The sequence below is a fragment of the Dreissena polymorpha genome, chromosome 11 (genome assembly GCF_020536995.1).
Source record: "Dreissena polymorpha isolate Duluth1 chromosome 11, UMN_Dpol_1.0, whole genome shotgun sequence".
In the NCBI taxonomy this organism is placed as follows: domain Eukaryota; kingdom Metazoa; phylum Mollusca; class Bivalvia; order Myida; family Dreissenidae; genus Dreissena; species Dreissena polymorpha.
The window spans coordinates 31,222,283-31,249,649 of record NC_068365.1 but is presented as its reverse complement, the minus strand read 5'-3'; the positions used below and the strand labels follow the sequence as shown (position 1 = coordinate 31,249,649).

General features: G+C 39.7%; 2 protein-coding genes across 2 annotated transcripts in view; both read right to left on the bottom strand.

The window, feature by feature from the left end:
* The window catches only part of LOC127849730 (putative transporter SVOPL), a 93,302-nt gene extending 70,557 nt beyond the window's left edge, over positions 1-22,745 (bottom strand). Inside the window, exon 1 of the mRNA XM_052382479.1 lies at positions 22,629-22,745. Within this exon, the coding sequence (XP_052238439.1) occupies positions 22,629-22,668 (40 nt within the window). The 5' untranslated portion in view covers positions 22,669-22,745. The remainder of the gene's footprint in view (positions 1-22,628) is intronic.
* Positions 11,153-19,307, bottom strand: LOC127850115 (putative transporter SVOPL). The gene is given in 11 exon segments (XM_052382897.1): positions 11,153-11,304; positions 11,519-11,632; positions 12,148-12,237; positions 12,584-12,777; positions 14,219-14,299; positions 14,763-14,916; positions 16,104-16,232; positions 16,813-16,938; positions 17,706-17,769; positions 18,624-18,748; positions 19,249-19,307. Coding segments are annotated over 11 exon segments (1,149 nt in total). The 5' UTR covers positions 19,306-19,307; the 3' UTR covers positions 11,153-11,289.
* Positions 22,746-27,367: the final 4,622 nt, after the last annotated feature.

Sequence of the window (27,367 nt, the reverse complement as noted above, 5' to 3'; positions counted from 1 at the left end):
GGGAGTGGCAATGCTTTAATAAATACATACTAGTATTTTGCAATAAACTATTTCACCCATATCGCAATGCACGTTACTCATTTTTGCCCGAGGCGTATATTACACAAAATGAAAATGAATACCACCACATTCACATTATTTATACAGTAGAACAATACACGCGGCAGATGTGCACAAAACATGATGTTCCTGTCACAACGAAAATATATAATCACCCGAAATTTATTTCACACCTTTTGCACCAAGCGCCCATCAGCTGCGGTTCCCGGTTTCATGCGGGCGGGCCGGACTCCAGTGGCATCATCTGGATTAAGGACTCCAGGAACTTCATGGAGCCCGAGAACGAGGTTGCTACCCACAGGCCTCAATCTCACTTTTCTTCTTCAGTATCGATATCAAGTACAGCCTCTATGACGCGCTTATGGTGAGTGGATTACAAGCTTACGTTTTCCTTCGCATAGTCTCCGTGACCTTGTGTTTAGAGCGTGCGCCAACGGAGCGAGAGGTCGACGGTTGGAGGCTCACACAGGGCATGTTATAATATGGCCGGTTGCCGACAAATCAGATAGCTAAATCGAGGGTTGCCGATTGCCTTTATGCCAAGTTCCCGTATATTGGATAGGAATCGGGAGTAAACATGTTCATCAGTATAGGTGTCTCATAAGTCAAACTGGCTAACCATTAATCGAAAGGGGTTGTCCGGTTAGCGCAATGGTTGGTATACGCGCTTCTAACCTCGGCGACCCGGGTTCAATCCCCGTTCCCGGAAGCATGTGAGTTTGGTTGGTGGTCAAAATACCGGACAGGTGGGTTTCCTCCGGGTACTCCGGCTTCCCCCCATAACACAAGACCACACCAAAATTAAATATATCTTTCAGTAAAAACTCAAATAGCTGGAAATGGCAGCTATAATCCCAACTTTTGTGGGTCGAATAGTTAATTACATAGGAGTGCTGGAACACACTCCAGGTCCTCACATAATGCAGCCTCAGGCGCGGAATGACCTTAGAAACTTCGAAATACAAACACCTTAATCGAAAGTGGTGACACTTCAATAAAAACAAACATTTTTCTTTATGTAGCATTATCAGCTATATCATTTCCATATTATACAAGGCGTCTTATTTTCGACGCGTCATTAATAGAGGTGTGTATTTTTTCGCGTCTTTTTGCGCCATCAGCCTTTTCTATTTCAAATTGTGTCGCATTCTGAGAAAACTGGGCATAATGCATGTGCGTAAAGTGTCGTCCCAGATTCAAGAAAGTCTCTTCTAAACGAAAATCCACTTAAGGAGGAAAGTGTCGTCCCTGATTAGCCTGTGCGGACTGCACATGCTAATCTTGAACGACACTTTACCCACTGGCATTATGCCCAGTTTTCCCAGAACGAGGCTCAATTAAAGGCAAGATAGTGTTCATAACGTGAAAAATGTACATATCAGTTTGAAACTGGTGAACTATATAAGTAATATAAAACTTATTTATAGTTTTACGAAATAATATTCGAGCTATCGTGGTGTAACATCGATTTGTGATGCATAAAAATAATTAAAACCACACAGGAGTTAACCCGCGTATTTAATTCATAATCAATTATTAGCCACACAGTACGACGGCAAAAGCTCTTTATTTCTATTGATATATTACGATCATGCTTAAAATAATAGTATAACATGATCTGAGGAAAACGTAATTGTTATCGAACTACATTTTCAATGCTTTGCTCTGGTTCAGGACTTCGTTTTTCGTTTTTTATTGAGTACTTTTAACAACGATTTTTGTGAATTTGTCTATGGGGAAAAACACGGCCTATCGTTTTAGAATTTTGCCTACGTCTCATTGTGCTTTAGCGAGTCTTAAAACTTCATAACTTGTTCCATACTTAACATCATTTTAAGAGTAAAAAACATGTTGGACGACTGTTGGCAATTATGATTCTTATAGTCAACACAACATTTGCACCATAGGCATATATGACTTTAAGTAATTATATTAAAAACAACTGATTTTTGTTTCTGGAAAGATTGCATGCAGTTAACATAACTAACACCGATTACTGGGTAAAGCTGACCTCTGCCATGGTGAACTTCAAACCCTATTCTTTTGCAAATATTTAAAACATCTGCTTCGTCTTTAACATGGAAGTCGTGCACGTAGCCTCCGCCCGCCGGGCACGTGACGGTTACCATGGAGGGTAACATGGTGGGCGACCGCGTGTGGTACACATGCAAGCCGGGCTACTGGCTGGTGGGCCATTCCCCAATCCTGTGCGTCGACCAGCCGGGCTTCGCGCTTTGGGACAACGTCTTTCCCATTTGCGTCAACCGCATGAAACGCAGTACGTCAGTGCCTATCCGCGATGGCCATTATTTATGTAAAATTATATTTAATTCAATAGGTATCAGAGGATGTGATGCAATAGAACATACTAGTATTTTTAGGTTTCTGATATTGTTTATGCAAATTTTAGACCCAAATATAATTGAAATATCTCAAGATATGGAATTTAAATGCAATGCTTGACTTATTTGCGAATTCTTGAACATAACACCAGGTAATAATTTCATTCTGCACTAACTAAGTGTAGGGTCGTGTTTTTTTTCACCATACTTTGTTAATATCTCGCTTTGTTTACGACAGGTGGCGCGTTGATTGGCAAAGCATGCTTGAAAACACATTATGCGGCTTCAAGAACGTTAAGGACAATGACCTTGACTGGAAGGTCATACGACCTCTTTTCTCCGGCAACGCCACCTCTCCGTACGACCACAAAGGTACGCATACCGGATGTTTCGTTTGGGACAATCGTTGCTACCAGTTTGCATTTGTAAAACCGTATTTAACAGTGTTTTTTACATAATGCTTAATGTAAGTCGGAGGATAAGACGCTAGTTTGATTGTGCGATTACTCTTTCGCTTTCTTGTTTATGTACGGGTTTTTATTTCAATAATAATAATAATTCCTACAGTTAGCGATCATTTTGATAATAAAAATCAAGTCTTGTATGTCTACTATTCTGATGTAGGTAATTATCTGCAAGCCGAATCCTCCCGTCTTCAGGCTCCGGGTGACATCGGTCGAATAACTGTCTACGCGAGTCACGGTAACGTCACGATCTGCCTGACGTTCGATTACAGGCTCGACGGCGGGGACCTTATTCAATTTAAAGTGTATCAACGACCAATTGCGGAGCTCTCGAAAATAGACGGGGATTATGTATACGTTAACGGGTTGGTTCTGCTGATGTCAGTGAAAGGGACCAACGAAAACGCCTGGAATAAGACTCAAGTTCGTGTGGATGAAGATCACGATTTCCAGGTTCGATATTTGTAACATGTATTAATATGTTTTTTTTAAATTGAAATTTCGATTTATTGTTGGATTTGTCATTTATATTGTGGAAAAGTAACAAAACACGTTTACGGAACTGTTAGCAGTGGTGTTATTTACGAGCCAGTAATGATGTCTTTTTTTCCAATTTACGGTTTGTTCGTAATCAAGTTGATATCGATATGTAAATAATAATGTTCACGAACAGTTAATGATCATTCCGTTCAAGTACATCTTCATGTATGCGTTTGTTAGCAGTGGTTCTATCTTGAGCGTTCAGCTCTAAGGCTTATTGAACAGAACACTCACAGTACATCTTCATTTATGCGTTTGTTAGCAGTGGTTCTATCTTGAGCGTTCAACTCTAAGGCTTATTGAACAGAACACTCACAGTACATCTTCATTTATGCGTTTGTTAGCAGTGGTTCTATCTTGAGCGTTCAGCTCTAAGGCTTATTGAACAGAACACTCACAGTACATCTTCATTTATGCGTTTGTTAGCAGTGGTTCTATCTTGAGCGTTCAGAACACTCACAGTACATCTTCATGTATGCGTTTGTTAGCAGTGGTTCTATCTTGAGCGTTCAGCTCTAAGGCTTATTGAACAGAACACTCACAGTACATCTTCATTTATGCGTTTGTTAGCAGTGGTTCTATCTTGAGCGTTCAGCTCTAAGGCTTATTGAACAGAACACTCACAGTACATCTTCATTTATGCGTTTGTTAGCAGTGGTTCTATCTTGAGCGTTCAGCTCTAAGGCTTATTGAACAGAACACTCACAGTACATCTTCATTTATGCTTTTGTTAGCAGTGGTTCTATCTTGAGCGTTCAGAACACTCACAGTACATCTTCATTTATGCGTTTGTTAGCAGTGGTTCTATCTTAAGCGTTCAGCTCTAAGGCTAATTGAACAGAACACTCACAGTACATCTTCATTTATGCGTTTGTTAGCAGTGGTTCTATCTTGAGCGTTCAGCTCTAAGGCTTATTGAACAGAACACTCACAGTACATCTTCATGTATGCGTTTGTTAGCAGTGGTTCTATCTTGAGCGTTCAGCTCTAAGGCTTATTGAACAGAACACTCACAGTACATCTTCATGTATGCGTTTGTTAGCAGTGGTTCTATCTTAAGCGTTCAGCTCTAAGGCTTATTGAACAGAACACTCACAGTACATCTTCATGTATGCGTTTGTTAGCAGTGGTTCTATCTTGAGCGTTCAGCTCTAAGGCTTATTGAACAGAACACTCACAGTACATCTTCATTTATGCGTTTGTTAGCAGTGGTTCTATCTTGAGCGTTCAGCTCTAAGGCTTATTGAACAGAACACTCACAGTACATCTTCATGTATGCGTTTGTTAGCAGTGGTTCTATCTTAAGCGTTCAGCTCTAAGGCTTATTGAACAGAACACTCACAGTACATCTTCATGTATGCGTTTGTTAGCAGTGGTTCTATCTTGAGCGTTCAACTCTAAGGCTTATTGAACAGAACACTCACAGTACATCTTCATGTATGCGTTTGTTAGCAGTGGTTCTATCTTGAGCGTTCAGCTCTAAGGCATATTGAACAGAACACTCACAGTACATCTTCATGTATGCGTTTGTTAGCAGTGGTTCTATCTTGAGCGTTCAACTCTAAGGCTTATTGAACAGAACACTCACAGTACATCTTCATGTATGCGTTTGTTAGCAGTGGTTCTATCTTGAGCGTTCAACTCTAAGGCTTATTGAACAGAACACTCACAGTACATCTTCATGTATGCGTTTGTTAGCAGTGGTTCTATCTTGAGCGTTCAGCTCTTAGGCTTATTGAACAGAACACTCACAGTACATCTTCATGTATGCGTTTGTTAGCAGTGGTTCTATCTTGAGCGTTCAGCTCTAAGGCTTATTGAACAGAACACTCACAGTACATCTTCATTTATGCGTTTGTTAGCAGTGGTTCTATCTTAAGCGTTCAGAACACTCACAGTACATCTTCATGTATGCGTTAGTTAGCAGTGGTTCTATCTTGAGCGTTCAACTCTAAGGCTTATTGAACAGAACACTCACAGTACATCTTCATGTATGCGTTTGTTAGCAGTGGTTCTATCTTGAGCGTTCAGAACACTCACAGTACATCTTCATTTATGCGTTTGTTAGCAGTGGTTCTATCTTGAGCGTTCAGCTCTAAGGCTTATTGAACAGAACACTCACAGTACATCTTCATTTATGCGTTTGTTAGCAGTGGTTCTATCTTGAGCGTTCAACTCTAAGGCTTATTGAACAGAACACTCACAGTACATCTTCATGTATGCGTTTGTTAGCAGTGGTTCTATCTTGAGCGTTCAGAACACTCACAGTACATCTTCATTTATGCGTTTGTTAGCAGTGGTTCTATCTTAAGCGTTCAGCTCTAAGGCTTATTGAACAGAACACTCACAGTACATCTTCATTTATGCTTTTGTTAGCAGTGGTTCTATCTTGAGCGTTCAGCTCTAAGGCTTATTGAACAGAACACTCACAGTACATCTTCATTTATGCGTTTGTTAGCAGTGGTTCTATCTTGAGCGTTCAGAACACTCACAGTACATCTTCATTTATGCTTTTGTTAGCAGTGGTTCTATCTTGAGCGTTCAGCTCTAAGGCTTATTGAACAGAACACTCACAGTACATCTTCATTTATGCTTTTGTTAGCAGTGGTTCTATCTTGAGCGTTCAGCTCTAAGGCTTATTGAACAGAACACTCACAGTACATCTTCATTTATGCGTTTGTTAGCAGTGGTTCTATCTTGAGCGTTCAGCTCTAAGGCTTATTGAACAGAACACTCACAGTACATCTTCATTTATGCGTTTGTTAGCAGTGGTTCTATCTTGAGCGTTCAACTCTAAGGCTTATTGAACAGAACACTCACAGTACATCTTCATTTATGCGTTTGTTAGCAGTGGTTCTATCTTGAGCGTTCAGCTCTAAGGCTTATTGAACAGAACACTCACAGTACATCTTCATTTATGCTTTTGTTAGCAGTGGTTCTATCTTGAGCGTTCAGCTCTAAGGCTTATTGAACAGAACACTCACAGTACATCTTCATTTATGCGTTTGTTAGCAGTGGTTCTATCTTGAGCGTTCAGCTCTAAGGCTTATTGAACAGAACACTCACAGTACATCTTCATGTATGCGTTTGTTAGCAGTGGTTCTATTTTGAGCGTTCAACTCTAAGGCTTATTGAACAGAACACTCACAGTACATCTTCATTTATGCGTTTGTTAGCAGTGGTTCTATCTTGAGCGTTCAGCTCTAAGGCTTATTGAACAGAACACTCACAGTACATCTTCATTTATGCGTTTGTTAGCAGTGGTTCTATTTTGAGCGTTCAGCTCTAAGGCTTATTGAACAGAACACTCACAGTACATCTTCATTTATGCGTTTGTTAGCAGTGGTTCTATCTTGAGCGTTCAGCTCTAAGGCTTATTGAACAGAACACTCACAGTACATCTTCATTTATGCTTTTGTTAGCAGTGGTTCTATCTTGAGCGTTCAGCTCTAAGGCTAATTGAACAGAACACTCACAGTACATCTTCATGTATGCGTTTGTTAGCAGTGGTTCTATCTTGAGCGTTCAGCTCTAAGGCTTATTGAACAGAACACTCACAGTACATCTTCATGTATGCGTTAGTTAGCAGTGGTTCTATCTTAAGCGTTCAACTCTAAGGCTTATTGAACAGAACACTCACAGTACATCTTCATTTATGCTTTTGTTAGCAGTGGTTCTATCTTGAGCGTTCAGCTCTTAGGCTTATTGAACAGAACACTCACAGTACATCTTCATTTATGCTTTTGTTAGCAGTGGTTCTATCTTGAGCGTTCAGCTCTAAGGCTTATTGAACAGAACACTCACAGTACATCTTCATTTATGCGTTTGTTAGCAGTGGTTCTATCTTGAGCGTTCAGCTCTAAGGCTTATTGAACAGAACACTCACAGTACATCTTCATGTATGCGTTTGTTAGCAGTGGTTCTATCTTGAGCGTTCAGCTCTAAGGCTTATTGAACAGAACACTCACAGTACATCTTCATTTATGCGTTTGTTAGCAGTGGTTCTATCTTGAGCGTTCAGCTCTAAGGCTTATTGAACAGAACACTCACAGTACATCTTCATTTATGCGTTTGTTAGCAGTGGTTCTATCTTGAGCGTTCAGCTCTAAGGCTTATTGAACAGAACACTCACAGTACATCTTCATTTATGCTTTTGTTAGCAGTGGTTCTATCTTGAGCGTTCAGAACACTTACAGTACATCTTCATTTATGCGTTTGTTAGCAGTGGTTCTATCTTGAGCGTTCAACTCTAAGGCTTATTGAACAGAACACTCACAGTACATCTTCATTTATGCGTTTGTTAGCAGTGGTTCTATCTTGAGCGTTCAGCTCTAAGGCTTATTGAACAGAACACTCACAGTACATCTTCATTTATGCTTTTGTTAGCAGTGGTTCTATCTTGAGCGTTCAACAGAACACTCACAGTACATCTTCATTTATGCGTTTGTTAGCAGTGGTTCTATCTTGAGCGTTCAACTCTAAGGCTTATTGAACAGAACACTCACAGTACATCTTCATGTATGCGTTTGTTAGCAGTGGTTCTATCTTGAGCGTTCAACTCTAAGGCTTATTGAACAGAACACTCACAGTACATCTTCATGTATGCGTTTGTTAGCAGTGGTTCTATCTTGAGCGTTCAACTCTAAGGCTTATTGAACAGAACACTCACAGTACATCTTCATTTATGCGTTTGTTAGCAGTGGTTCTATCTTGAGCGTTCAACTCTAAGGCTTATTGAACAGAACACTCACAGTACATCTTCATTTATGCGTTTGTTAGCAGTGGTTCTATCTTAAGCGTTCAGCTCTAAGGCTTATTGAACAGAACACTCACAGTACATCTTCATGTATGCGTTTGTTAGCAGTGGTTCTATCTTGAGCGTTCAGCTCTAAGGCTTATTGAACAGAACACTCACAGTACATCTTCATTTATGCGTTTGTTAGCAGTGGTTCTATCTTGAGCGTTCAGCTCTAAGGCTTATTGAACAGAACACTCACAGTACATCTTCATTTATGCGTTTGTTAGCAGTGGTTCTATCTAAAGCGTTCAGCTCTAAGGCTTATTGAACAGAACACTCACAGTACATCTTCATGTATGCGTTAGTTAGCAGTGGTTCTATCTTGAGCGTTCAACTCTAAGGCTTATTGAACAGAACACTCACAGTACATCTTCATTTATGCGTTAGTTAGCAGTGGTTCTATCTTGAGCGTTCAGAACACTCACAGTACATCTTCATTTATGCGTTTGTTAGCAGTGGTTCTATCTTGAGCGTTCAACTCTAAGGCTTATTGAACAGAACACTCACAGTACATCTTCATTTATGCGTTAGTTAGCAGTGGTTCTATCTTAAGCGTTCAGCTCTAAGGCTTATTGAACAGAACACTCACAGTACATCTTCATTTATGCGTTTGTTAGCAGTGGTTCTATCTTGAGCGTTCAGCTCTAAGGCTTATTGAACAGAACACTCACAGTACATCTTCATTTATGCGTTTGTTAGCAGTGGTTCTATCTTAAGCGTTCAGCTCTAAGGCTTATTGAACAGAACACTCACAGTACATCTTCATGTATGCGTTTGTTAGCAGTGGTTCTATCTTGAGCGTTCAGCTCTAAGGCTTATTGAACAGAACACTCACAGTACATCTTCATTTATGCGTTTGTTAGCAGTGGTTCTATCTTGAGCGTTCAGCTCTAAGGCTTATTGAACAGAACACTCACAGTACATCTTCATTTATGCGTTTGTTAGCAGTGGTTCTATCTTGAGCGTTCAGCTCTTAGGCTTATTGAACAGAACACTCACAGTACATCTTCATTTATGCGTTTGTTAGCAGTGGTTCTATCTTGAGCGTTCAGCTCTAAGGCTTATTGAACAGAACACTCACAGTACATCTTCATTTATGCGTTTGTTAGCAGTGGTTCTATCTTGAGCGTTCAGCTCTTAGGCTTATTGAACAGAACACTCACAGTACATCTTCATGTATGCGTTTGTTAGCAGTGGTTCTATCTTGAGCGTTCAACTCTAAGGCTTATTGAACAGAACACTCACAGTACATCTTCATTTATGCGTTTGTTAGCAGTGGTTCTATCATGAGCGTTCAACTCTAAGGCTTATTGAACAGAACACTCACAGTACATCTTCATTTATGCGTTTGTTAGCAGTGGTTCTATCTTGAGCGTTCAACTCTAAGGCTTATTGAACAGAACACTCACAGTACATCTTCATTTATGCTTTTGTTAGCAGTGGTTCTATCTTAAGCGTTCAACTCTAAGGCTTATTGAACAGAACACTCACAGTACATCTTCATGTATGCGTTTGTTAGCAGTGGTTCTATCTTGAGCGTTCAGCTCTAAGGCTTATTGAACAGAACACTCACAGTACATCTTCATTTATGCGTTAGTTAGCAGTGGTTCTATCTTAAGCGTTCAGCTCTAAGGCTTATTGAACAGAACACTCACAGTACATCTTCATTTATGCGTTTGTTAGCAGTGGTTCTATCTTGAGCGTTCAACTCTAAGGCTTATTGAACAGAACACTCACAGTACATCTTCATGTATGCGTTAGTTAGCAGTGGTTCTATCTTGAGCGTTCAGCTCTTAGGCTTATTGAACAGAACACTCACAGTACATCTTCATGTATGCGTTTGTTAGCAGTGGTTCTATCTTGAGCGTTCAACTCTAAGTCTTATTGAACAGAACACTCACAGTACATCTTCATTTATGCGTTTGTTAGCAGTGGTTCTATCTTGAGCGTTCAACTCTAAGGCTTATTGAACAGAACACTCACAGTACATCTTCATGTATGCGTTTGTTAGCAGTGGTTCTATCTTGAGCGTTCAGAACACTCACAGTACATCTTCATGTATGCGTTTGTTAGCAGTGGTTCTATCTTGAGCGTTCAGCTCTAAGGCTTATTGAACAGAACACTCACAGTACATCTTCATTTATGCGTTAGTTAGCAGTGGTTCTATCTTGAGCGTTCAGAACACTCACAGTACATCTTCATGTTTGCGTTTGTTAGCAGTGGTTCTATCTTGAGCGTTCAGAACACTCACAGTACATCTTCATGTATGCGTTAGTTAGCAGTGGTTCTATCTTGAGCGTTCAACTCTAAGGCTTATTTTAAAGAAATAACTGAAAACAAATCGGGCTGGACTATATGGCGTTGGAATAAATGTTATTAATGACCAGATATGGCTAGCGCATGTTTAATTTACAAAAAATCTTGTCTTAGGCGATGTGGGTGTGTTGAGAGTTTTCAAAGACAACATCCATGCACGTGTCAACCATTTGTTAGAAGTATTTTGATGTTATTAGCAACGTGTCATTTTGGATTAATTTCGTACGGATGGACGAACAGACGAACGAAAGAACGAACGGACGGTATATCGCTATATGCTTTCCGGCATCAGAAGATGCTGGGGGCATTAAAATTCCAAAAAAACGTATCAGTAGTAAACAAATACATCAAAATATATTTTGTCCTGCGATTATTCAATTTGCATTTTAGCAATAATTAAAATGGCATATGGAATCTTCTATTGCTGGTATGATTTACGTAATTACATAGAAAATACTGTTATGCATACGGTATAGAAGAGCATTTTAGTAAACAGATTTGCAGGATACACACTTTTACAATATCATGTATTTACAGGTGATTTTTGAAGCCACCCTTGTAAACGAGATCGGGTCACGCGTTGCAATTGATGACGTCATTGATGCTAGCGTTGATTGTCACCGTTATGAACTTTCTAAAACCTTAACTGAATTTATAGAATACAACAACAAAAACAACAAGTTGTATGCACACTGTGAATTGGTTTTGTTGTGCTGTAAAATGTCCAATTAATCGAGCGATGACGTCAGTCTGTGTACTTGAAACTGTCTCATGTTACTATTTGCTGAAAGAGAAAAATCGCAATGATTTCAAATTAAATGTATATTTTCATTGCCTTAATAGTGTACCGAATCATTATTATAATCAATCGCAAAGACGTGTGTCGCACGGTTTTATCGAGTTTACCTCCAAAATGATAACAACACATTACTAACAATGGAAAAAAACGATTTAAATATAATATAAAGTGTTAGGTTAACAATATTATGTCTGCCTACCGGCAAGGCCCTTCCCTTGGTTTCTATGGGCAACAAGGCGGCCACCGCAGCGCACACGAAACATATGCAGGCATAAACCCACACAGCTGCCGACAGAGAGGCGTCCAGGAGCACCTGGTATAGGAACCATAAAATGAGCCTCTTTCTGGGAAAACCGGGCTTAATGCAAGTGCGTAACGTGTCGTCCCATATAAGCCTGTGCAATTTGCACATTCTGATCAGGGACGACGCTTTAAGCTTTTATGGAATTTTTCGTTTCAAGGAAGTCTCCTCTAAACGAAAATCAAGTACAGGTGGAAAGTGTCGTCCCGGACATGCATTAAGCCCAGTTTTCCCAGAACGAGGCTCAAATACACACTAATCATTGTCGCCTGATTTTTTAAATAAACCTACAAGCAAATAGATACTCACCCTCGTAAACACAATATGCCAATATTAATGTTGTATAGTATTTTATTTCAAAATGAAAAACACATCGAGAAATACATTGTTTTTCTAAGCGTTTTTTTTTAAATAAAGTAAACGCGAAGACCAGAAATTTCACATAAATTTTTGAGGAAAAATAATCTGTCTAGGGTTTAAAAAACAACACACGCAGATAAATAAATGATTTCGTAATATATTATTACCTGGGCAAGAAATGGAGTAATCATAGCTCCAACCCTGGCACACGTAGACGAGGTACCTAGGCCAGACGCTCGTATAGATGTTGGGTAAACCTGAAGATAAACATTGCAATACCAAAGTCATTATTGCGATAACAATCATTTCGATCATCCTCAGTGTTCCCATGATGCTCCTTTGCCTTTTCATCCGCACACGAAGATATGCATACAAATTGTCTTCTACTTCAACGGCGTCGCGGTCGCGTCATAACTACCACTTTCGATAGCGTCATCGTCATCTGCATAATCATTCCAATAAAAAATGCGTCTGTTTCTTTTGACATAAGCATAATTATCATCACATTGATCATTTTATAGTAAAGCCAATGAAAACACCTTGAACAAAATATACCTTATTAAAAGAAAACTACAACCGCACTACACATGCACACCCACGTACTTCCGTCGTGTAGATATAGACGAAGTTGAAAATGCCAGTAGAGAAACCTCGCACCATGAAGATGAAGAACGTGAGCACCTCCTGGGACACGTGCACCTGTATAAGCAGGAAGAACACGCTGCAGCCGACAAAGTTCACGGCGCCCGTGTAGCGTCGCCCGATGACGTCGATGAGGAGCATGTTGAGCGGCAACGCTGAAGTTACATAAGACACGTCATCGATTCAGTAGAATGTCGATTCTATTAATTCCACGAATGAGAATCTTAAAATATATATTTTTCCGACAAACGCAGTGAATACTTGTAAATCACTTATCAATTCCATATAAAGTACCTTGAATTTTTTGTTTAAGTATACATCTTCGTCGTTTTATGTTAATTAAAGGAACCCGTTAACAGAATACCAAAATGAAAATTTTCGATGTCATAAATTCTTATGATATATTATATATTTTAATTCAAGAAGCGAAATGAAAAATAAAACTTTTTTTTCTTTGTCTAAAAATCATTTTAGAATGTTGCAAATGTTATAGTTAGGATACTTAATATATCAAATTATATTATACTAATCAGCGAACAAGATCCTTTAACGTCGTTCTTGCAAGTAAGTCTATTGGACATAATTTTTGTACGAGTTAATGGTTGAGTTCATGGTTGATGAAAATCTTCAACTTCTTTTAAATGAATTCTCTGCAGAGAAAATATGCAAATACTGTTGTTCACATATAAACTGAAGAACTCTAACAGGCGTTTCGAAGTTCCAAAGTCGGTCCAAAGAGGTAGATACGTCGTTACCACGGCTTACTAACTTGGTCCCGATAGTTACTTATTAAGTCGTGTGGACGAATTAATAAGAAACGAGTTACTTTGTCGTGGAAACAACAAAAGAAAAAAATACAAGCAAATGTCTAATCTGTTCCTCGGTGACACGCTTACACACACATATATATATATATATATATATATATATATATATATATATATATATATATATATATATATATATATATATATATATATATATATATATATATATATATCAATATTCATTGCGATTTGATTCCACAATAATCTTTATACAAGTATATTTTTTAACTGTGTTCTCCATGGGTTTCTTATTGCATTCATTTGGAAACTGATTTAAATGAACTTCGTTCTGGGAAAACTGAGCTTAATGCATGTGTGTAAAGTGTCGTCCCGGATAAGCCTGTGCAGTCCGCGCAGTCTTACCAGGGACGATACTTTCTGCTTTTATGGTATTTGTTGTTTAAGGAAAGTATGTTCTTAACAAAAATCCAATTTAAACGGAAAGTGTTGTCGCTGATTAGCCTGAACGGACGGCACAGGCTAATCTGGAACGACACTTTACGCACATTCATTAAGTCCAGTTTTCCCAGAGCGATTCTAAAACCCGCTGTCAAGTGCGGTTTTGAAGCCCTAAAACTCACAAATGTATTCTCCAACAGTACTGCGGTTTTGAAGCCCTAAAACTCACAAATGTATTCTCCAATAGTACTGCGGTTTTGAAGCCCTAAAACTCACAAATGTATTCTCCAAGAGTACTGTGGTTTTGAACCCTTACAACTCACAAATGTTTTCTCCAAGAGTACTGCGGTTTTGAATCCTTACAACTCACAAATTTATTCTCCAAGAGTACTGAAGATCATGGAGACATAGTCGTCAGTTTTCAGTCCACTGCATTTGCACGTCTGCCCACCTATCATAGAAAATACAAAATTTCACTTAAAGCAATTGTTCAGTTTAGCGATGTCTTATTCATGTATTATTTTTCACTTATTACCATCCTTTACTGTATATGTTATCGGTATGATTATAATCATTGTTTTTTATTTATGTTTAATTATAATAATGATAGTAAGAACGTGCATCGCGTGTTGTTGCATATTGATTCTCGCATCATACAGCTCAATATAGACTGTGTACAGCCTGCATTATCATTTTTATAGAGATAACTCTCGCCTACTTCTTGTACTGTACTTATACTAAACAGAGTTACGTTTTCGTATCTGCTTAAAATGCAGCCAGAAGAGAAAAGGAGCGTTGATATTGTAATGCAAGGCATCTCAAGAAGTAATTGTGAAATTAGAAAAGAAAAGAAACTTATCAGTCTGTTGACAGACTAGGCTAAATATGCAACAACACGCGATGCACGTTCTTACCTGCGGTCTTGGCGTTGTGCAGTTGAAGTATCTCAGCGCTGGCCAGAACCATTCCATAATAAGTGAGGGCAGTCCCGAACCACAGGACCCACAGTTGTAGCGTCGTACGGAGGTAAGAGCGGGAAAACAGGAGCTTCGGGTGCCCTCTTTGGTCCTGGGAAAAAGAGCGGAATGCGTGTCTAACTAATGATAGCCAACCGCCGAGACCCATTTACTGCGACAAGAGATGGTTATTGGTTCCGAGTGTAGGGAAACTCGGGAAATATTCAAACGATCTGTGTATAAAAGTGTTAACCATGCTTAAACTCGGCATGCATTTTACACATGAATATAGGCTACCCAGTAGCTCAGTTACTCAGTACTAGTAGTTATCCTTAAATGAAATAATTATGGCTTGATAATATTACCAAGTCTCAAACATATTTCATTGAAATATTTCACCACGTGTTGTACTCTCTTTTTATGGCTTAACATTCAGTTACCTATTATTATTTACTGCAGTTAATTACTTTGAGCTTCTGAATTCATAGAAAGGAATTGACAATCCACCGTTTGAAATATGGTTTAATGGCAACAGTCATCAACTCACAACAATACTTGTCATCCGTTTTACTGCACGATAAAAACAAGAAAAACTCAGAAAACGATTCTGACAACCACATTCAACTACAATTCTATGCTTTGGAGTGACCATTCTAAAAGGTGACCAAAGAAACCTTGTCATGTGAAAATGGGTCTTAAGTAATATGCGGCCATTGTAGCTCCAGACCAGCCTGCTCATGCGCAGTCTGGTCATGAACTACACTGTCCTCTAATGAGACCACGAAACTTTGCTTGACTTTTCAGCGAACAGCGTAGCTCCTGACCAGGCTGCGCATTTGCGTAGGCTGGTCTGGAGATACGTTGGTCGCGTAAGGCACAGTACCAATTGCGAAGGCTGGTCTGGAGATACGTTGGTCGCGTAAGGCACAGGACCAATTGCGAAGGCTGGTCTGGAGATACGTTGGTCGCGTAAGGCACCGGACCAATTGCGAAGGCTGGTCTGGAGATACGTTGGTCGCGTAAGGCACCGGGCCAATTGCGAAGGCTGGTCTGGAGATACGCTGGTCGCGTAAGGCACAGGACCAATTGCAAAGGCTGGTCTGGAGATACGCTGGTCGCGTATGGCACAGTACCAATATCTGCATGACGATTCTCATACATGCTTTTTCCATTTGCTTTGTCGTGTGCTTTTGTCAAATGTACATTGGTGCCAGTTAATAAAATACTTCACAGTGATGATGAGATTAATCTCCATTATGAAACTGGACTTTCACTTTTTAATAAATATAAGACACTGACCTGCATTTCCTCAACCAGTTCGCCCTCTGGAAGTTGCGTTTTGTTGATCTTGGCAATGGACTGCAGTATCCTGAATGCCTCCTCCTTGCGTCCAGCGCCCACCAGGTACCGGGCCGACATCGGCAGGTACTGAACCGAACACAAGACCGAATAAAAACAAGCGCTATAGGTCTACCCGTGGAATGAAGGAAACTTACCGGTGCTCAGAAAATACATAATTGTTAAGATACTCAAATGATACTCACACTAAAACTGAAGATAAAAAAATATGACTAATACCAATACCCACTGCCAATATAATTAATTGGATCGTATGGCCAACGGCCCAAAATACATTTTAATCTTCTGATATACAAGTGATGTCAAATATATAGAAACATGTAAACATAGAAATTATTGCATCCATACATGCTTAACGGATTTACATTATTGCATAAATTATTTATTTTTTGTGATAAAACAATATTATATTTACGAAAAAAGCGACATCTTATTTCACACACTTACCTACTAACATATTATTTTTAAAATGCGTCAGTTTCCATGACGTCCATTTCCTGAACATATATAATATAGTTTAGCATGAATTCCGAATTTGAATGTGGATTGACAGTGGATGTACGACGATGACACGTCATATGTTTGTGAACTGTTAGTGCATGGCTTCGAATAAATACGTGAATGTCCCTGTTACGCGTGTTGTCATTACCCGGAAGAGGACGATGATGGCGAAACAGGGGATAGAGGACAGGGCGAGGAGCCACCTCCAGCCAAGCCGCGGGATCACGATGGCAGACAGGGTGATCTCGAACATCGTGCCCGTGGCCCAGCACACCTGCGGACACCGACAAAATACAATAGAATACTAGTGGTCTTATTATGAATACGAATGGGCCTCGCTCTGGGAAAACAATGCTGAATGCATGTGCCTTAAGTGTCGTCCCAGATTAATCATGGACAACACTTTCCGCCTTAACATGATTTTCGCTAAGAAGAGACTTTCTTTAAACGAAAAATACCAAAAAAGAGGAAAGTGTTGTCCTTGATTAGTCTTTGCGGTCTGCACTGGCTAATCTGGGACGACGCTTAACGCGCATGCATTAAGCCCGTTTTTTCTAGGGCTAAGCTCTTATATGTTTGGAGTTCTGAAAAGTTCATTCATAGATGCTTATTTCCGTTTCAACATGCGCTAATCAATGTAAGGCTTGATTCAGTGCTGGGAGCATGGGTGACACGTCTTTAACTGTTAATAAATTGTTCACAACCAATTTCGCTTTCGCGGTAAAGCTTGTGAGAAAAATCAATGACACAATGTCAACTCATGAATGTTTCCTTTGAAAGAAACACAAGGTTGTTGTTTTTTTGCTAGGAATTATTGACCGTTTATTGGAAATGTTCAAAACATATTGGTTTACAACATTAAAAGTTAGCAGTTTTCTCAACAAGGATTCTTTTCACAATAACGTATAAGACCGTATTATAGTTACCTTCTGCAAAGCCAGACTTGTTACAATAAAAATCGAACACGCCGGACAGTGATATTTGATTCCATTTTCTTGAAATACGAATTCTTAAGTTTAAGGACAACGAAATTTAACCCACCGATCCAAATATAAGAATTTTGGCCCTGTACTTCTGTGGAAGATATTCAGTAAGTAGTGTGATCCTAAAATAATAGAAGGAGAAAACAAATACAAAACGCAAAGGCATTTATGTTCGAATGTCTTACTAGGCAGATAAACTACGTCGTTTTCGAATCAGTTCAATATTTTAAAATATAAGTCAGAGAAATCTCTTTATTACCGGTAATACGACTTAAAATATAATCTAATTAACCTGTTTCTATCTGAAACTAAATGGCTTCTTCACATAGGACTCATGAAAGGAGAACAGAAATAACAACGTCGTAAGTATGGACGTACTGTAGTATCAACAGGTAACGTATGCCACATAATTAAATAAATTATTCCTAAGAGAGTCACACAAGTCACCGTGTAGACTTGTCTATGCAAGATTTCCATTGCTTATTATGAATGGTTTAAGACTAAATTAAACTAATAACCTACCAACATGCAAATTTTTGCATTTTCATTCTGTATACTATACGGATAATTCCACAACAAGATTTATATTTCGTCAAGTGATGTGTAAAGCATACACCCATCTCCACATATATATTTAGAAATAACGGTGAATGCATGTAAAGAAAAGATCATAAGTTTCAAATGTTCGCTTTTATAATTTGCAGAGTAAATTTTGCCAGTGTTCATGCCAAAATAATGAGAAACTAAGACGACTAAGTAATAATGAGAAACTAAGACAACTTAGTTTTGTTCCAATACTCAGTTATGATACGTCATTAAAACATTTAAACCTATATAAGTATTATAATATTTCATATGGGCCAGTGTAGCTCCCGACCTGACTGCGGGAATTCGTAGACTGATCTGGAGCTACGCTGGCCGCATATGATATAGGACCCATTTTCGCCTGACGCGATTCATATAGGCATTCACGTACCCATGCGGCATGCCAGCCATCCCCGCACCCACAAGTCCCCGCAGCAGGAGAATCCAGAAATAGGACGGACTGAATGACGTCAGCAGACCGAAGTACCAAACGACAACCGACGCAAGCATTAGATTCTGAAAAGAGCAAAGATACATTTATGATTTCTTTGCCTTTGGATTGTAAAGAGTTCTCCTTTGTAAAGAAATAACCTTTCAGCAACAACAACAGTAGTGATATGTGTTGAAGTGTGCGAGTAACATAATAGTAATGCTGCAACTGCTATAGTAGCCTTATTTTTAAAGACGTCTCGTGTTTGCATACAAATGTATATCTTCTATTTCGCACATTAAGTTAGTCTTTATAATAAAATTAAACTGTTTGCAGACAGAAACGTTTTACAATGACATGAGCCACGCTCTATGAAAACCGGGCTTAATGCATGTTCGTAAAGTATCGTCACAGATTAGCCCGTGCATTCCGCACAGGCTAATCAGGTACGAGACTTTCCGCTTTTATTGAATTGTTCGTTTAAACGAAGTCACTTCTAAACGAAAATCTCGTCTAGGCGGAAAGCGTCGTTCCTGATTAGAATGTGCGGACTGCTGTTACTCTGGCTTTTCACGAACGCGCTCACATTTCGCCGGCCATATCTGTCGGCCAGTATTCCCCAGAACGGCGACGTTGTCCCCATCCCTATAAATACGACCTGTAAAACATATTTGGGCATTTAAGTAGTTGGAAGTCACTGGTAAGTATTCAGATATTTGCATGAGCTTTAGTCAATAAGATGTTTTATTTCGTAATTATTTTTTTCCGATTTGTTTGGAAAGTTCAATATATGGGAGCCTCGCTCTTGGAAAACAGGGCTTAATACATGTGTGTAAAGGGTCGTTCCGGATCAGCCTGTGCAGTCCGCACATGCAAATGAGGGACGACACTTTCCGCCTAAACTGGATTTTCATTTAGAAGAGACATCTGTAACCGAACAATTCCATAAAAGTGGAAAGTATCGTACATGATTAGCCTGTGTGTACTGCACAGGCTAATCTTTGATTACCCTTCATGCACATACATTAAGCCCAGTTTTCCCAGAACGACGCTCATCTGAGGAGCAATCAACTACAGGCTTTTAACTTTCAGTAGAGTACCGCAGTAAGGTCGAAACTTCTAAATTTATTAGAATCAATTTAAAAACATATATATTCCACAGTGGACATCATGACAAAGGGCCATAAATCTGCTAAAATTTCCCACAGCCCACATTCATTCCTACACGATTACTATCACATAAGTTCTTCAAAGCCGAGTACACATAATTTCGGGGACTAAATATTACAAATAGAAAACAAAAAAAGGGCCATATATCTACCAAAATTGGTCGCAGCCAAACTTCCTTCCTTTACGATCACTTACCTATTAAGATCATTTCGTTTTCAGACTTTGAGCGAATTTCCCCCAGCTTTCAGTATAATTGAGTATACAAAATTTCGGTACGTACGAATTGATTGATGCTTAATGCCTCCCACTAAATGGAGGAATAAAATTCAATACAAACGAAATCAATGTGGACAAAAGCGACATAAGTTTCCAAAAGACGGTACCGTTTTACTTAGCAACTTACGCAAATCTTACGCACATATTTTAAAATAATTGAATTTCATTTATTTTAGATTGATGCATATTAATTTTTACTTGCAATGTATTATTATATTATGAATTTCATTGAAACATACCATATGTAAATGTAGCAAGAAATTGAAGGAACTATACTGAATTTAAAATATGTGCGTAAGTCTACGAATTGCGTAAGTAGCTAAGTAAAACAGTACCCTAGCTGTGTGCTGTGCGCTATGGTACCGTTGTGATAAGCGCCACCTGCGTCTGTGACAGCCCCCACTGACAGCGCAGCTCGGGCGACAGGACCGCCAGCAACATCATCTCGCATGCGTCCGCCATCTACAAACAGTAGAACAGCTTACACGTGTCGAACAAAATGAGTTTTTTTTTCGATTTCCCGAGTTTGTCAGATTTCGTTCTTGTTTAATTCGTTTAATTTTCTGCGGTTTGACCCTTTTTAATTGAAATCAAATCCCCATATATACTTACATGTGTTTAGACATGTTTCATAAAAAGTTGCTTCTTTGTGCTTATGAATAGGAATCTTTACGAGTTTGTTATATAATAATGAGCCGCGCTCTTGCAGAACCGGGTTTAATGCAAAAATTGTCGTCCCAGATTAGCCTGTGCAGTCCGCACAGGCTTATCAATGACGACACTTTCCCACTTTCCGCTTTTATGGAATACTCTGTTTAAAGAAAGTCTCTCCTAAACGAAAATCCAGTATAGGCGGAAATTGTCGTCCCTGATTAGCCCGGTTTTCCCAGAGCGCGGCTCACATTTAATAGTTACAACGTTTAGATTTACAACATATCTCTGAGATGTGTTACTTAGGACAGGCTGGTTAAACCTGATTTGACCATACCGGTAAGCAATACTAATAGTGTCTCGATTACATTTATTTAAACTATTTCAAAATAATCGCTAACTATAAGGTAAACTTACAAGAATAAACAAAGTACTTGTAGTACCATATTCATATATTGAACGTCGCATTTCAATTGTCGTTGTTATTACATGTTTAATGGTTTACATTACCGGAATTTGTAGGGGTTGGATTTGTACTATAAACGTATTCATGCACTTATATTTTACAAACAGAATTTTAGAAGGTGTTAATGATTATCAATTCATTTAAAAGCTTGTATCTCTTATGGTGGCACAATAATTTGTTGTATACAAATTCCTTATAACACCACAAACAAACAACACGATTATTTACACTGCACTGCAATACGTACAGAAAAGAGCCCCGTAATGGCCCATAGACGGAACTGGAACCAGCCGACCCCGAGCACCTCCACTGCCTCCTCCACCGTGAACTTCCGATCAGCATCGCACAAGGAGCGCCATCTCTCGCATGGCAACCGCGTCCTTATGTCTACATTGTCGTCCTCGAAAAACCGCTCCTGTGTGTCTACAATACAATTAAGCAGCGCGCCATAAGCAATGCAGCGCCATCCGTTCGGTTTCAGTGTGGACGGTCGCAGATCAAAATGCGTGACACTATTATTTTTGATATAATCCTAATGACATGGACACGTTATGCTTGTATTTGTGTCGCGCATCATGATGTAGAAAAAAACAACATCAAACTCGATTTAATATAATATACATTATTAAATGCATTGAGTTGTCATGACATTAAATGAATGAACGATCATTCTTATTGTTCAGTTTATTTTATCCTGAAGCGATTTTTACAAAACCTTTTCTTTTCCAAACAGCGTATTACACGGTAAATGGTATTACACGTAAAGGTCACAATATACTAAATAGTTTCCCTATATATTTCGATGTAAAAGCGACAACTTTGAGCGAAAATAAATGCAACATTTTTTACATAAAGACCCCCATAGCCATACATTTTCTTAAAGGTCATTCTAAGCGGAATCGATTTATGCAATAAAAAAGATATGGCATGTTCAAACCAAAAAAGAACTTGACGCTAATTAAAATCGACTGTTTTTGCAACTTTTTTCACGCCCGTTTCTTAGTGATATGTAACCTTTTTCAGTGCAAGGCTTTACTAATGTCTCCAAGTTAATCATATTTCAGGGATTCGGTCGTGAACACCTATTTATGCCCTACCATTATCTCCGAAAGATAAGACCCGAACATGCCTTCGAGTCAACTATGATATTTTTTTAGAGAGTACAGCCCTACATGACACGAGTATTTAGTATATTGTAACCTATATAAAGCGTTTGCGGTCAGACGTTAAGCATCACCAACCGAAACAGTGAAATCAAATAATAGTTATAGTATAAAACCATGGAATACTCGAAACCTGCGATAACTCGAGCATCGAGGTCAGTCCCGTGCTATCTCGAGTTATCGCAGTTTTACTGTATATTCAATTAAATTTATGATTTAAAGAGTGCCTTTATAACTTACTGGTGAAGAATATTCTACCGTCAGCAAGACTAAAATCCATTTGTAAATAAACGTCATATTAATTTGAAGGATGCAGCGCAGATTGAAAGCTCGACCAGAAGTGTACACTACACTAGCTAGCTAGCGATATAATCGATATCCGTTTAGAAAGCACAGATAGATGTCGCACAGTGGCATTATGTATTGTATATTGAGTAAATATGGACGCATATTAAACAAGAAATGTAGGTGAAGCAACCACAGCATGTATTGATGGAATGAATAAAAGTAACCACAAACACGGAACTTTTGGATGACGTATATACTGTAAAATTAGTAATCAATAATACAAAAAAGTAAAGTATCTTTAGTGAACTTCTTTTACGTTTTATTTAAATAATGCTTTAGTGAGGCTGAGTATAATAAATGAAATAATCTTACAAATGTCGCCATGCAAACATTACGTAACAATAAAACCGGCGTATTTATCAACGAGACGTCCCTAAAATATTTTTATAAGTGGTTGCGGATATATCCACTTATGTAGCCTAACCGTTCCTGATTCACCGAACCAAGGGAGACAAATGCGATCACTTTAAAATAGATCGAAGACGGTAGTATCATATTCATACCGCAGTATGTAAACTAGAACTGAAATTATACGGATAGTGGGATTTATATTGGGCAACAGGGGTGTATGCGCCCTCCTCCACCCCGCCCCCCTCGCCTTAAAATTGTAACTTAAACATTCACTTCATAGCCAACGGCTAGCTAAAGAACCTTCAGCGAACAGCTAAAGTAATAGTACTGGCGTAACCTGATAATGTTGCGAAAAGTGAGAAAATATAAAAAGCGGCGTTTTAAGTTATGGTAGAAATAGCCAAAAGCGTGCTTCTTAATCAATGTATTGTACTGATCGAGCGATCACTTTCAGGTATTTATCCAAACGGAATTATAAGTATGAAAATACTATTTTAGTCTGTGAAATTAATGTTCAGATATAAGTGTCTTGTGTATTTAAGTATAAGTTCTAATAATACTGTTATGCAATCGATATTACGTATTTGCTGCAGCGATATTAAAATGGCAAATAATAGTAGCCACGTGTAATTGTACAAATATACGCATAACTGTGCAAATATGCTTATTATAATTGCACGTATGTACTTTCTATTATATAGACATTACAGGCAATATGGTTAATATACTAAAACATTGTTTAGAAATGTAACATTTTCCTGTGTGCAACAGCTTTTGTTTGTTCACTTTTCCACGTGAACAGAACGTCACACAGTTAGGCAGTAACAACAAGACCGCTCATACATATATAATGGTGATCATTTACACTTGATGGTGATTGATGGTCGAAATTGGGATGATCATTTTGGTAATTATGGGGATAACGCGGATAACGAAGATGTTGATGTTATGATGGTGCTGATGTTGATGGTAGGTACCTTTATAATGGTCGCGATTCTGGTTCTAATGATGACAACCATGATTCTGAATGTACTAAACATGATCGTGGTGGTTTTGGTGATGGAGATGATGATTGTGATAATGCTAACGATGGTGGTGGAATTGTTAGTGGTGGTGGTTGTGGTGGTGGTGGAAGTGATGATGGTGGTGGTGGTGGTGATGGTGGTGGAAGTGGTGGTGGTGGCGGCGGCGATGGTGGTGGTGGAGTAGGATGAGGAGGTGGTGGTGGTGGTGGTGGTGGTAGTGATGGTGGTGGTGGTGGTAGTGATGGTGGTGGTGTTGATTATGGTGTTAGTGGTGGTGGTGGTGAGGGTGGTGGTGGTGGTTGTGGTGGAGGTGGAGGTAGTGGTGGTGGTGGTGATGGTGGTGGTGGTGGTGGGGGTGGTTGTGGTGGTGGTAGTGGAGTAGGAGAAGGAGGTGGTGATGGTGGTGGTGGTGTTGATGGTAGTGGTCGTGGTGGTGGTGGCGGCGTTGGCGGTGGTGGTGTAGAAGGAAGAGGAGGTGGTTGTGGTGGTGGTAGTGGAGGAGGAGGAGGATGAGTTGTTGGTGGTGGACCGTGGTGGTGGTGGAGGTGTTTGTGGTGGTGGAAGTAGTGGTGGAGGTGATGGTGGTGGTGGTGGTGGTTATGGTGGTGGTTGTTATGGTGGTGGTGGTGGTGGTGGTTGTGGTGGTGGTAGTGGAGAAGGAGAAGGAGGTGGTGATGGTGGTGGTGGAGTAGGAGGAGGAGGAGGAGGTGGTGGTGGTGGTGGTGTTGATGGTGGTGTTGATGGTGGTGGTGAAGGTGGTGGTCGTGGTGGTGGTGGCGGCGTTGGCGGTGGTGGTGGAGAAGGAGGAGGAGGAGGTGGTTGTGGTTGTGTTGGTGGTGATAGTGGAGGAGGAAGAGGATGAGTTGTTGGTGTTGGTGGTGCTGATGGTGGTGGTGGTGTTGGTTGTGGTGGTGGTGGTGGTGCTGATGGTGGTGGTGGTGGTGGTGGAGGAGGAAGAGGATGTGGTGGTGGTGGTGGTGGTGGTGGTGGTGGAGGCGGTTATGGTGGTAGTGGTGGTAGTGGGGGAGGAGGAGTTGGTGGTATTGGTTTTGGTGGTGGTGGATGTGGTGGTGGTGGGTGTGGTGGTGGTGGTGGTGGCGGCGGTGGTTGTGGTGGCAGCGGCGGCGGCAGTTGCGGTGGCGGTGGTGGTGGTGGTGGTGGTGGTGGTTGCGGTGGTGGTAGTGGTGGTTGTGGCGGCGGCGGTGGCGGTGGCGGTGGCAGTGGTGTTTGTAGTGGTGGTACAGTTGTAATGGTGATAGCAAATGTCAACAATGGTTTCAGATGAATGCGTATGTGACCTATTCATTTATGTTTGTTTCTACCAAACTGGACAAACGAAAATAATAGTACATTTGACCGGTGTGATGTTAAGGTCGATTATATCACACATGTGTCACAACAGCGGCTTTAACAAACATGAAATGAGCCTCGATCTGGGTCAACGGGGTTTAATGAATGTGCTTAACTCATTTATGCATAGCGTCTAGAAAAATGCCTTGGCAAACAGAGTAGACCCAGATGAGACGCCACTTGATGCGGCGTCTCATCTGGGTCTACGCTGTTTGCTTAAAGGAATTTCTAAAAGAAATATTTTAAATATAGAAATAAGTATACTAGACATCCCTAATTTTGGAAATAAATTCATCCAATGTAAAAGGATGGGAGAGTCCACCAGGCATAAGTGGGTTAAAGTTTCGTTCCAGATTAGCAGTCCGCAGGGACTAATCAAGGGCCACGCTTCCCGCTTGAATTGGAATTTCGCTAAGAAGATTCTTCCTTTAAATGAAAAATAGAATAAAAAAAGAAAGTGTCGTTACTGATTAGCATGTGCGGACTGCACAGGCTACTCTGGGACGGCACTTGACGCACACGCATTAAGCCTGGTTTTCCCAATGTGAGGCTCAAATGGACGTGTTTTCTGCTCACGGTACTCTTAATAACAGCTCTAACCTTCTTTTTTGTCAGGGAAGCATGATTGAAAAATAGTTTTGAAATGCGGGTTGTAGGCACCTTTCGAGTCTGTCAAGAGGGGCTGCAAATGAGTGGACTCTACAAAGAACGACGAGACTTGGTTTACGATGTGTTAAGCCATAACCAAAAACTAGGAATTGTTTGGATGAAGAACATGGCTGTCTTGTAACATCGTTCACTCTCAGTTATGTTTGATTGACCTTCGTGTTAATAGGCGCGGCCAAAAAATCGCGTTTCGTATCGTCAGTAATGAATAGTCAGTACCAAATATGGAATACATAAAATAATTAACGATGCTGTTATAGCGTTCTAAAAGTACTACAAACACTTAAGAAGACAAGTGTTATAGTATTGACTAGACATGTCTCAAAAAGAATACAAAATAATACATGTCTAAGTTATGGAATCCAGAACTACAATCCAGCTTACCCTCAACGGTACAGAGTTTGATGTTATTAATAGACATGTATACCGTCGTCTTATCCATTTTACGTCAGAAAAAAGTTACGCCACGTAGAGAAATATCACACTCACGACATGAACACATATGGTTTTCATTCCCATTTTATTTTCTATCTAGGTGATAGGCTATAGTACATCTTGTGAACAGGATGTGACACGTAGTGGTTTATAAAGAGCTACACGGTTAAAAGTATATCAAACAGCTGTTCAACTCATGCGTAACAATGTTTTAAAACAACAGCAGTGTTAGTGTGACGTTTTGTTACAAAATATCTACCAGCCCGATATTCACATATAGTTTACAAGCGAAGGTAGAAAATCAAACCTCAAGAATAAACTATTGCATAGGCGAATTAAAAAAAAATATTGTTCGATACTTTACGCAATTCGTTCCTGAATTTCTTGCGCGGACTTCACAGGCTAATCTGGAATGCATTAAGCCCGGTTTTCCCGGAGCTGGGCTCAAGTTTATAACAGTAGTATCGGTTCCTTATCTTACTACTTTATGTACAAATACATTTACATAAGTATTGTATGGATTGTTTTCAATTAAGAAAATGGTCACCATTCAGGAATTTAAACGACATAAAAAAACACACAAATCTGACAAATTTCATTAAATGGTCTAAGGTAGTAGCATTTTTGTGGCAGATTGGGAAACCGAAAAAGTATTTTGCTCAAAATCTGTTAGGTTATTTCCTGTGTGTAGATGGCGGACGCATGCGAGATGATGTTGCTGGCGGTCCTGTCGCCCGAGCTGCACTGTCAGTGGGGGCTGTCACAGACCGATGTATGTACAACGGAACCATTACCCCATAGCAA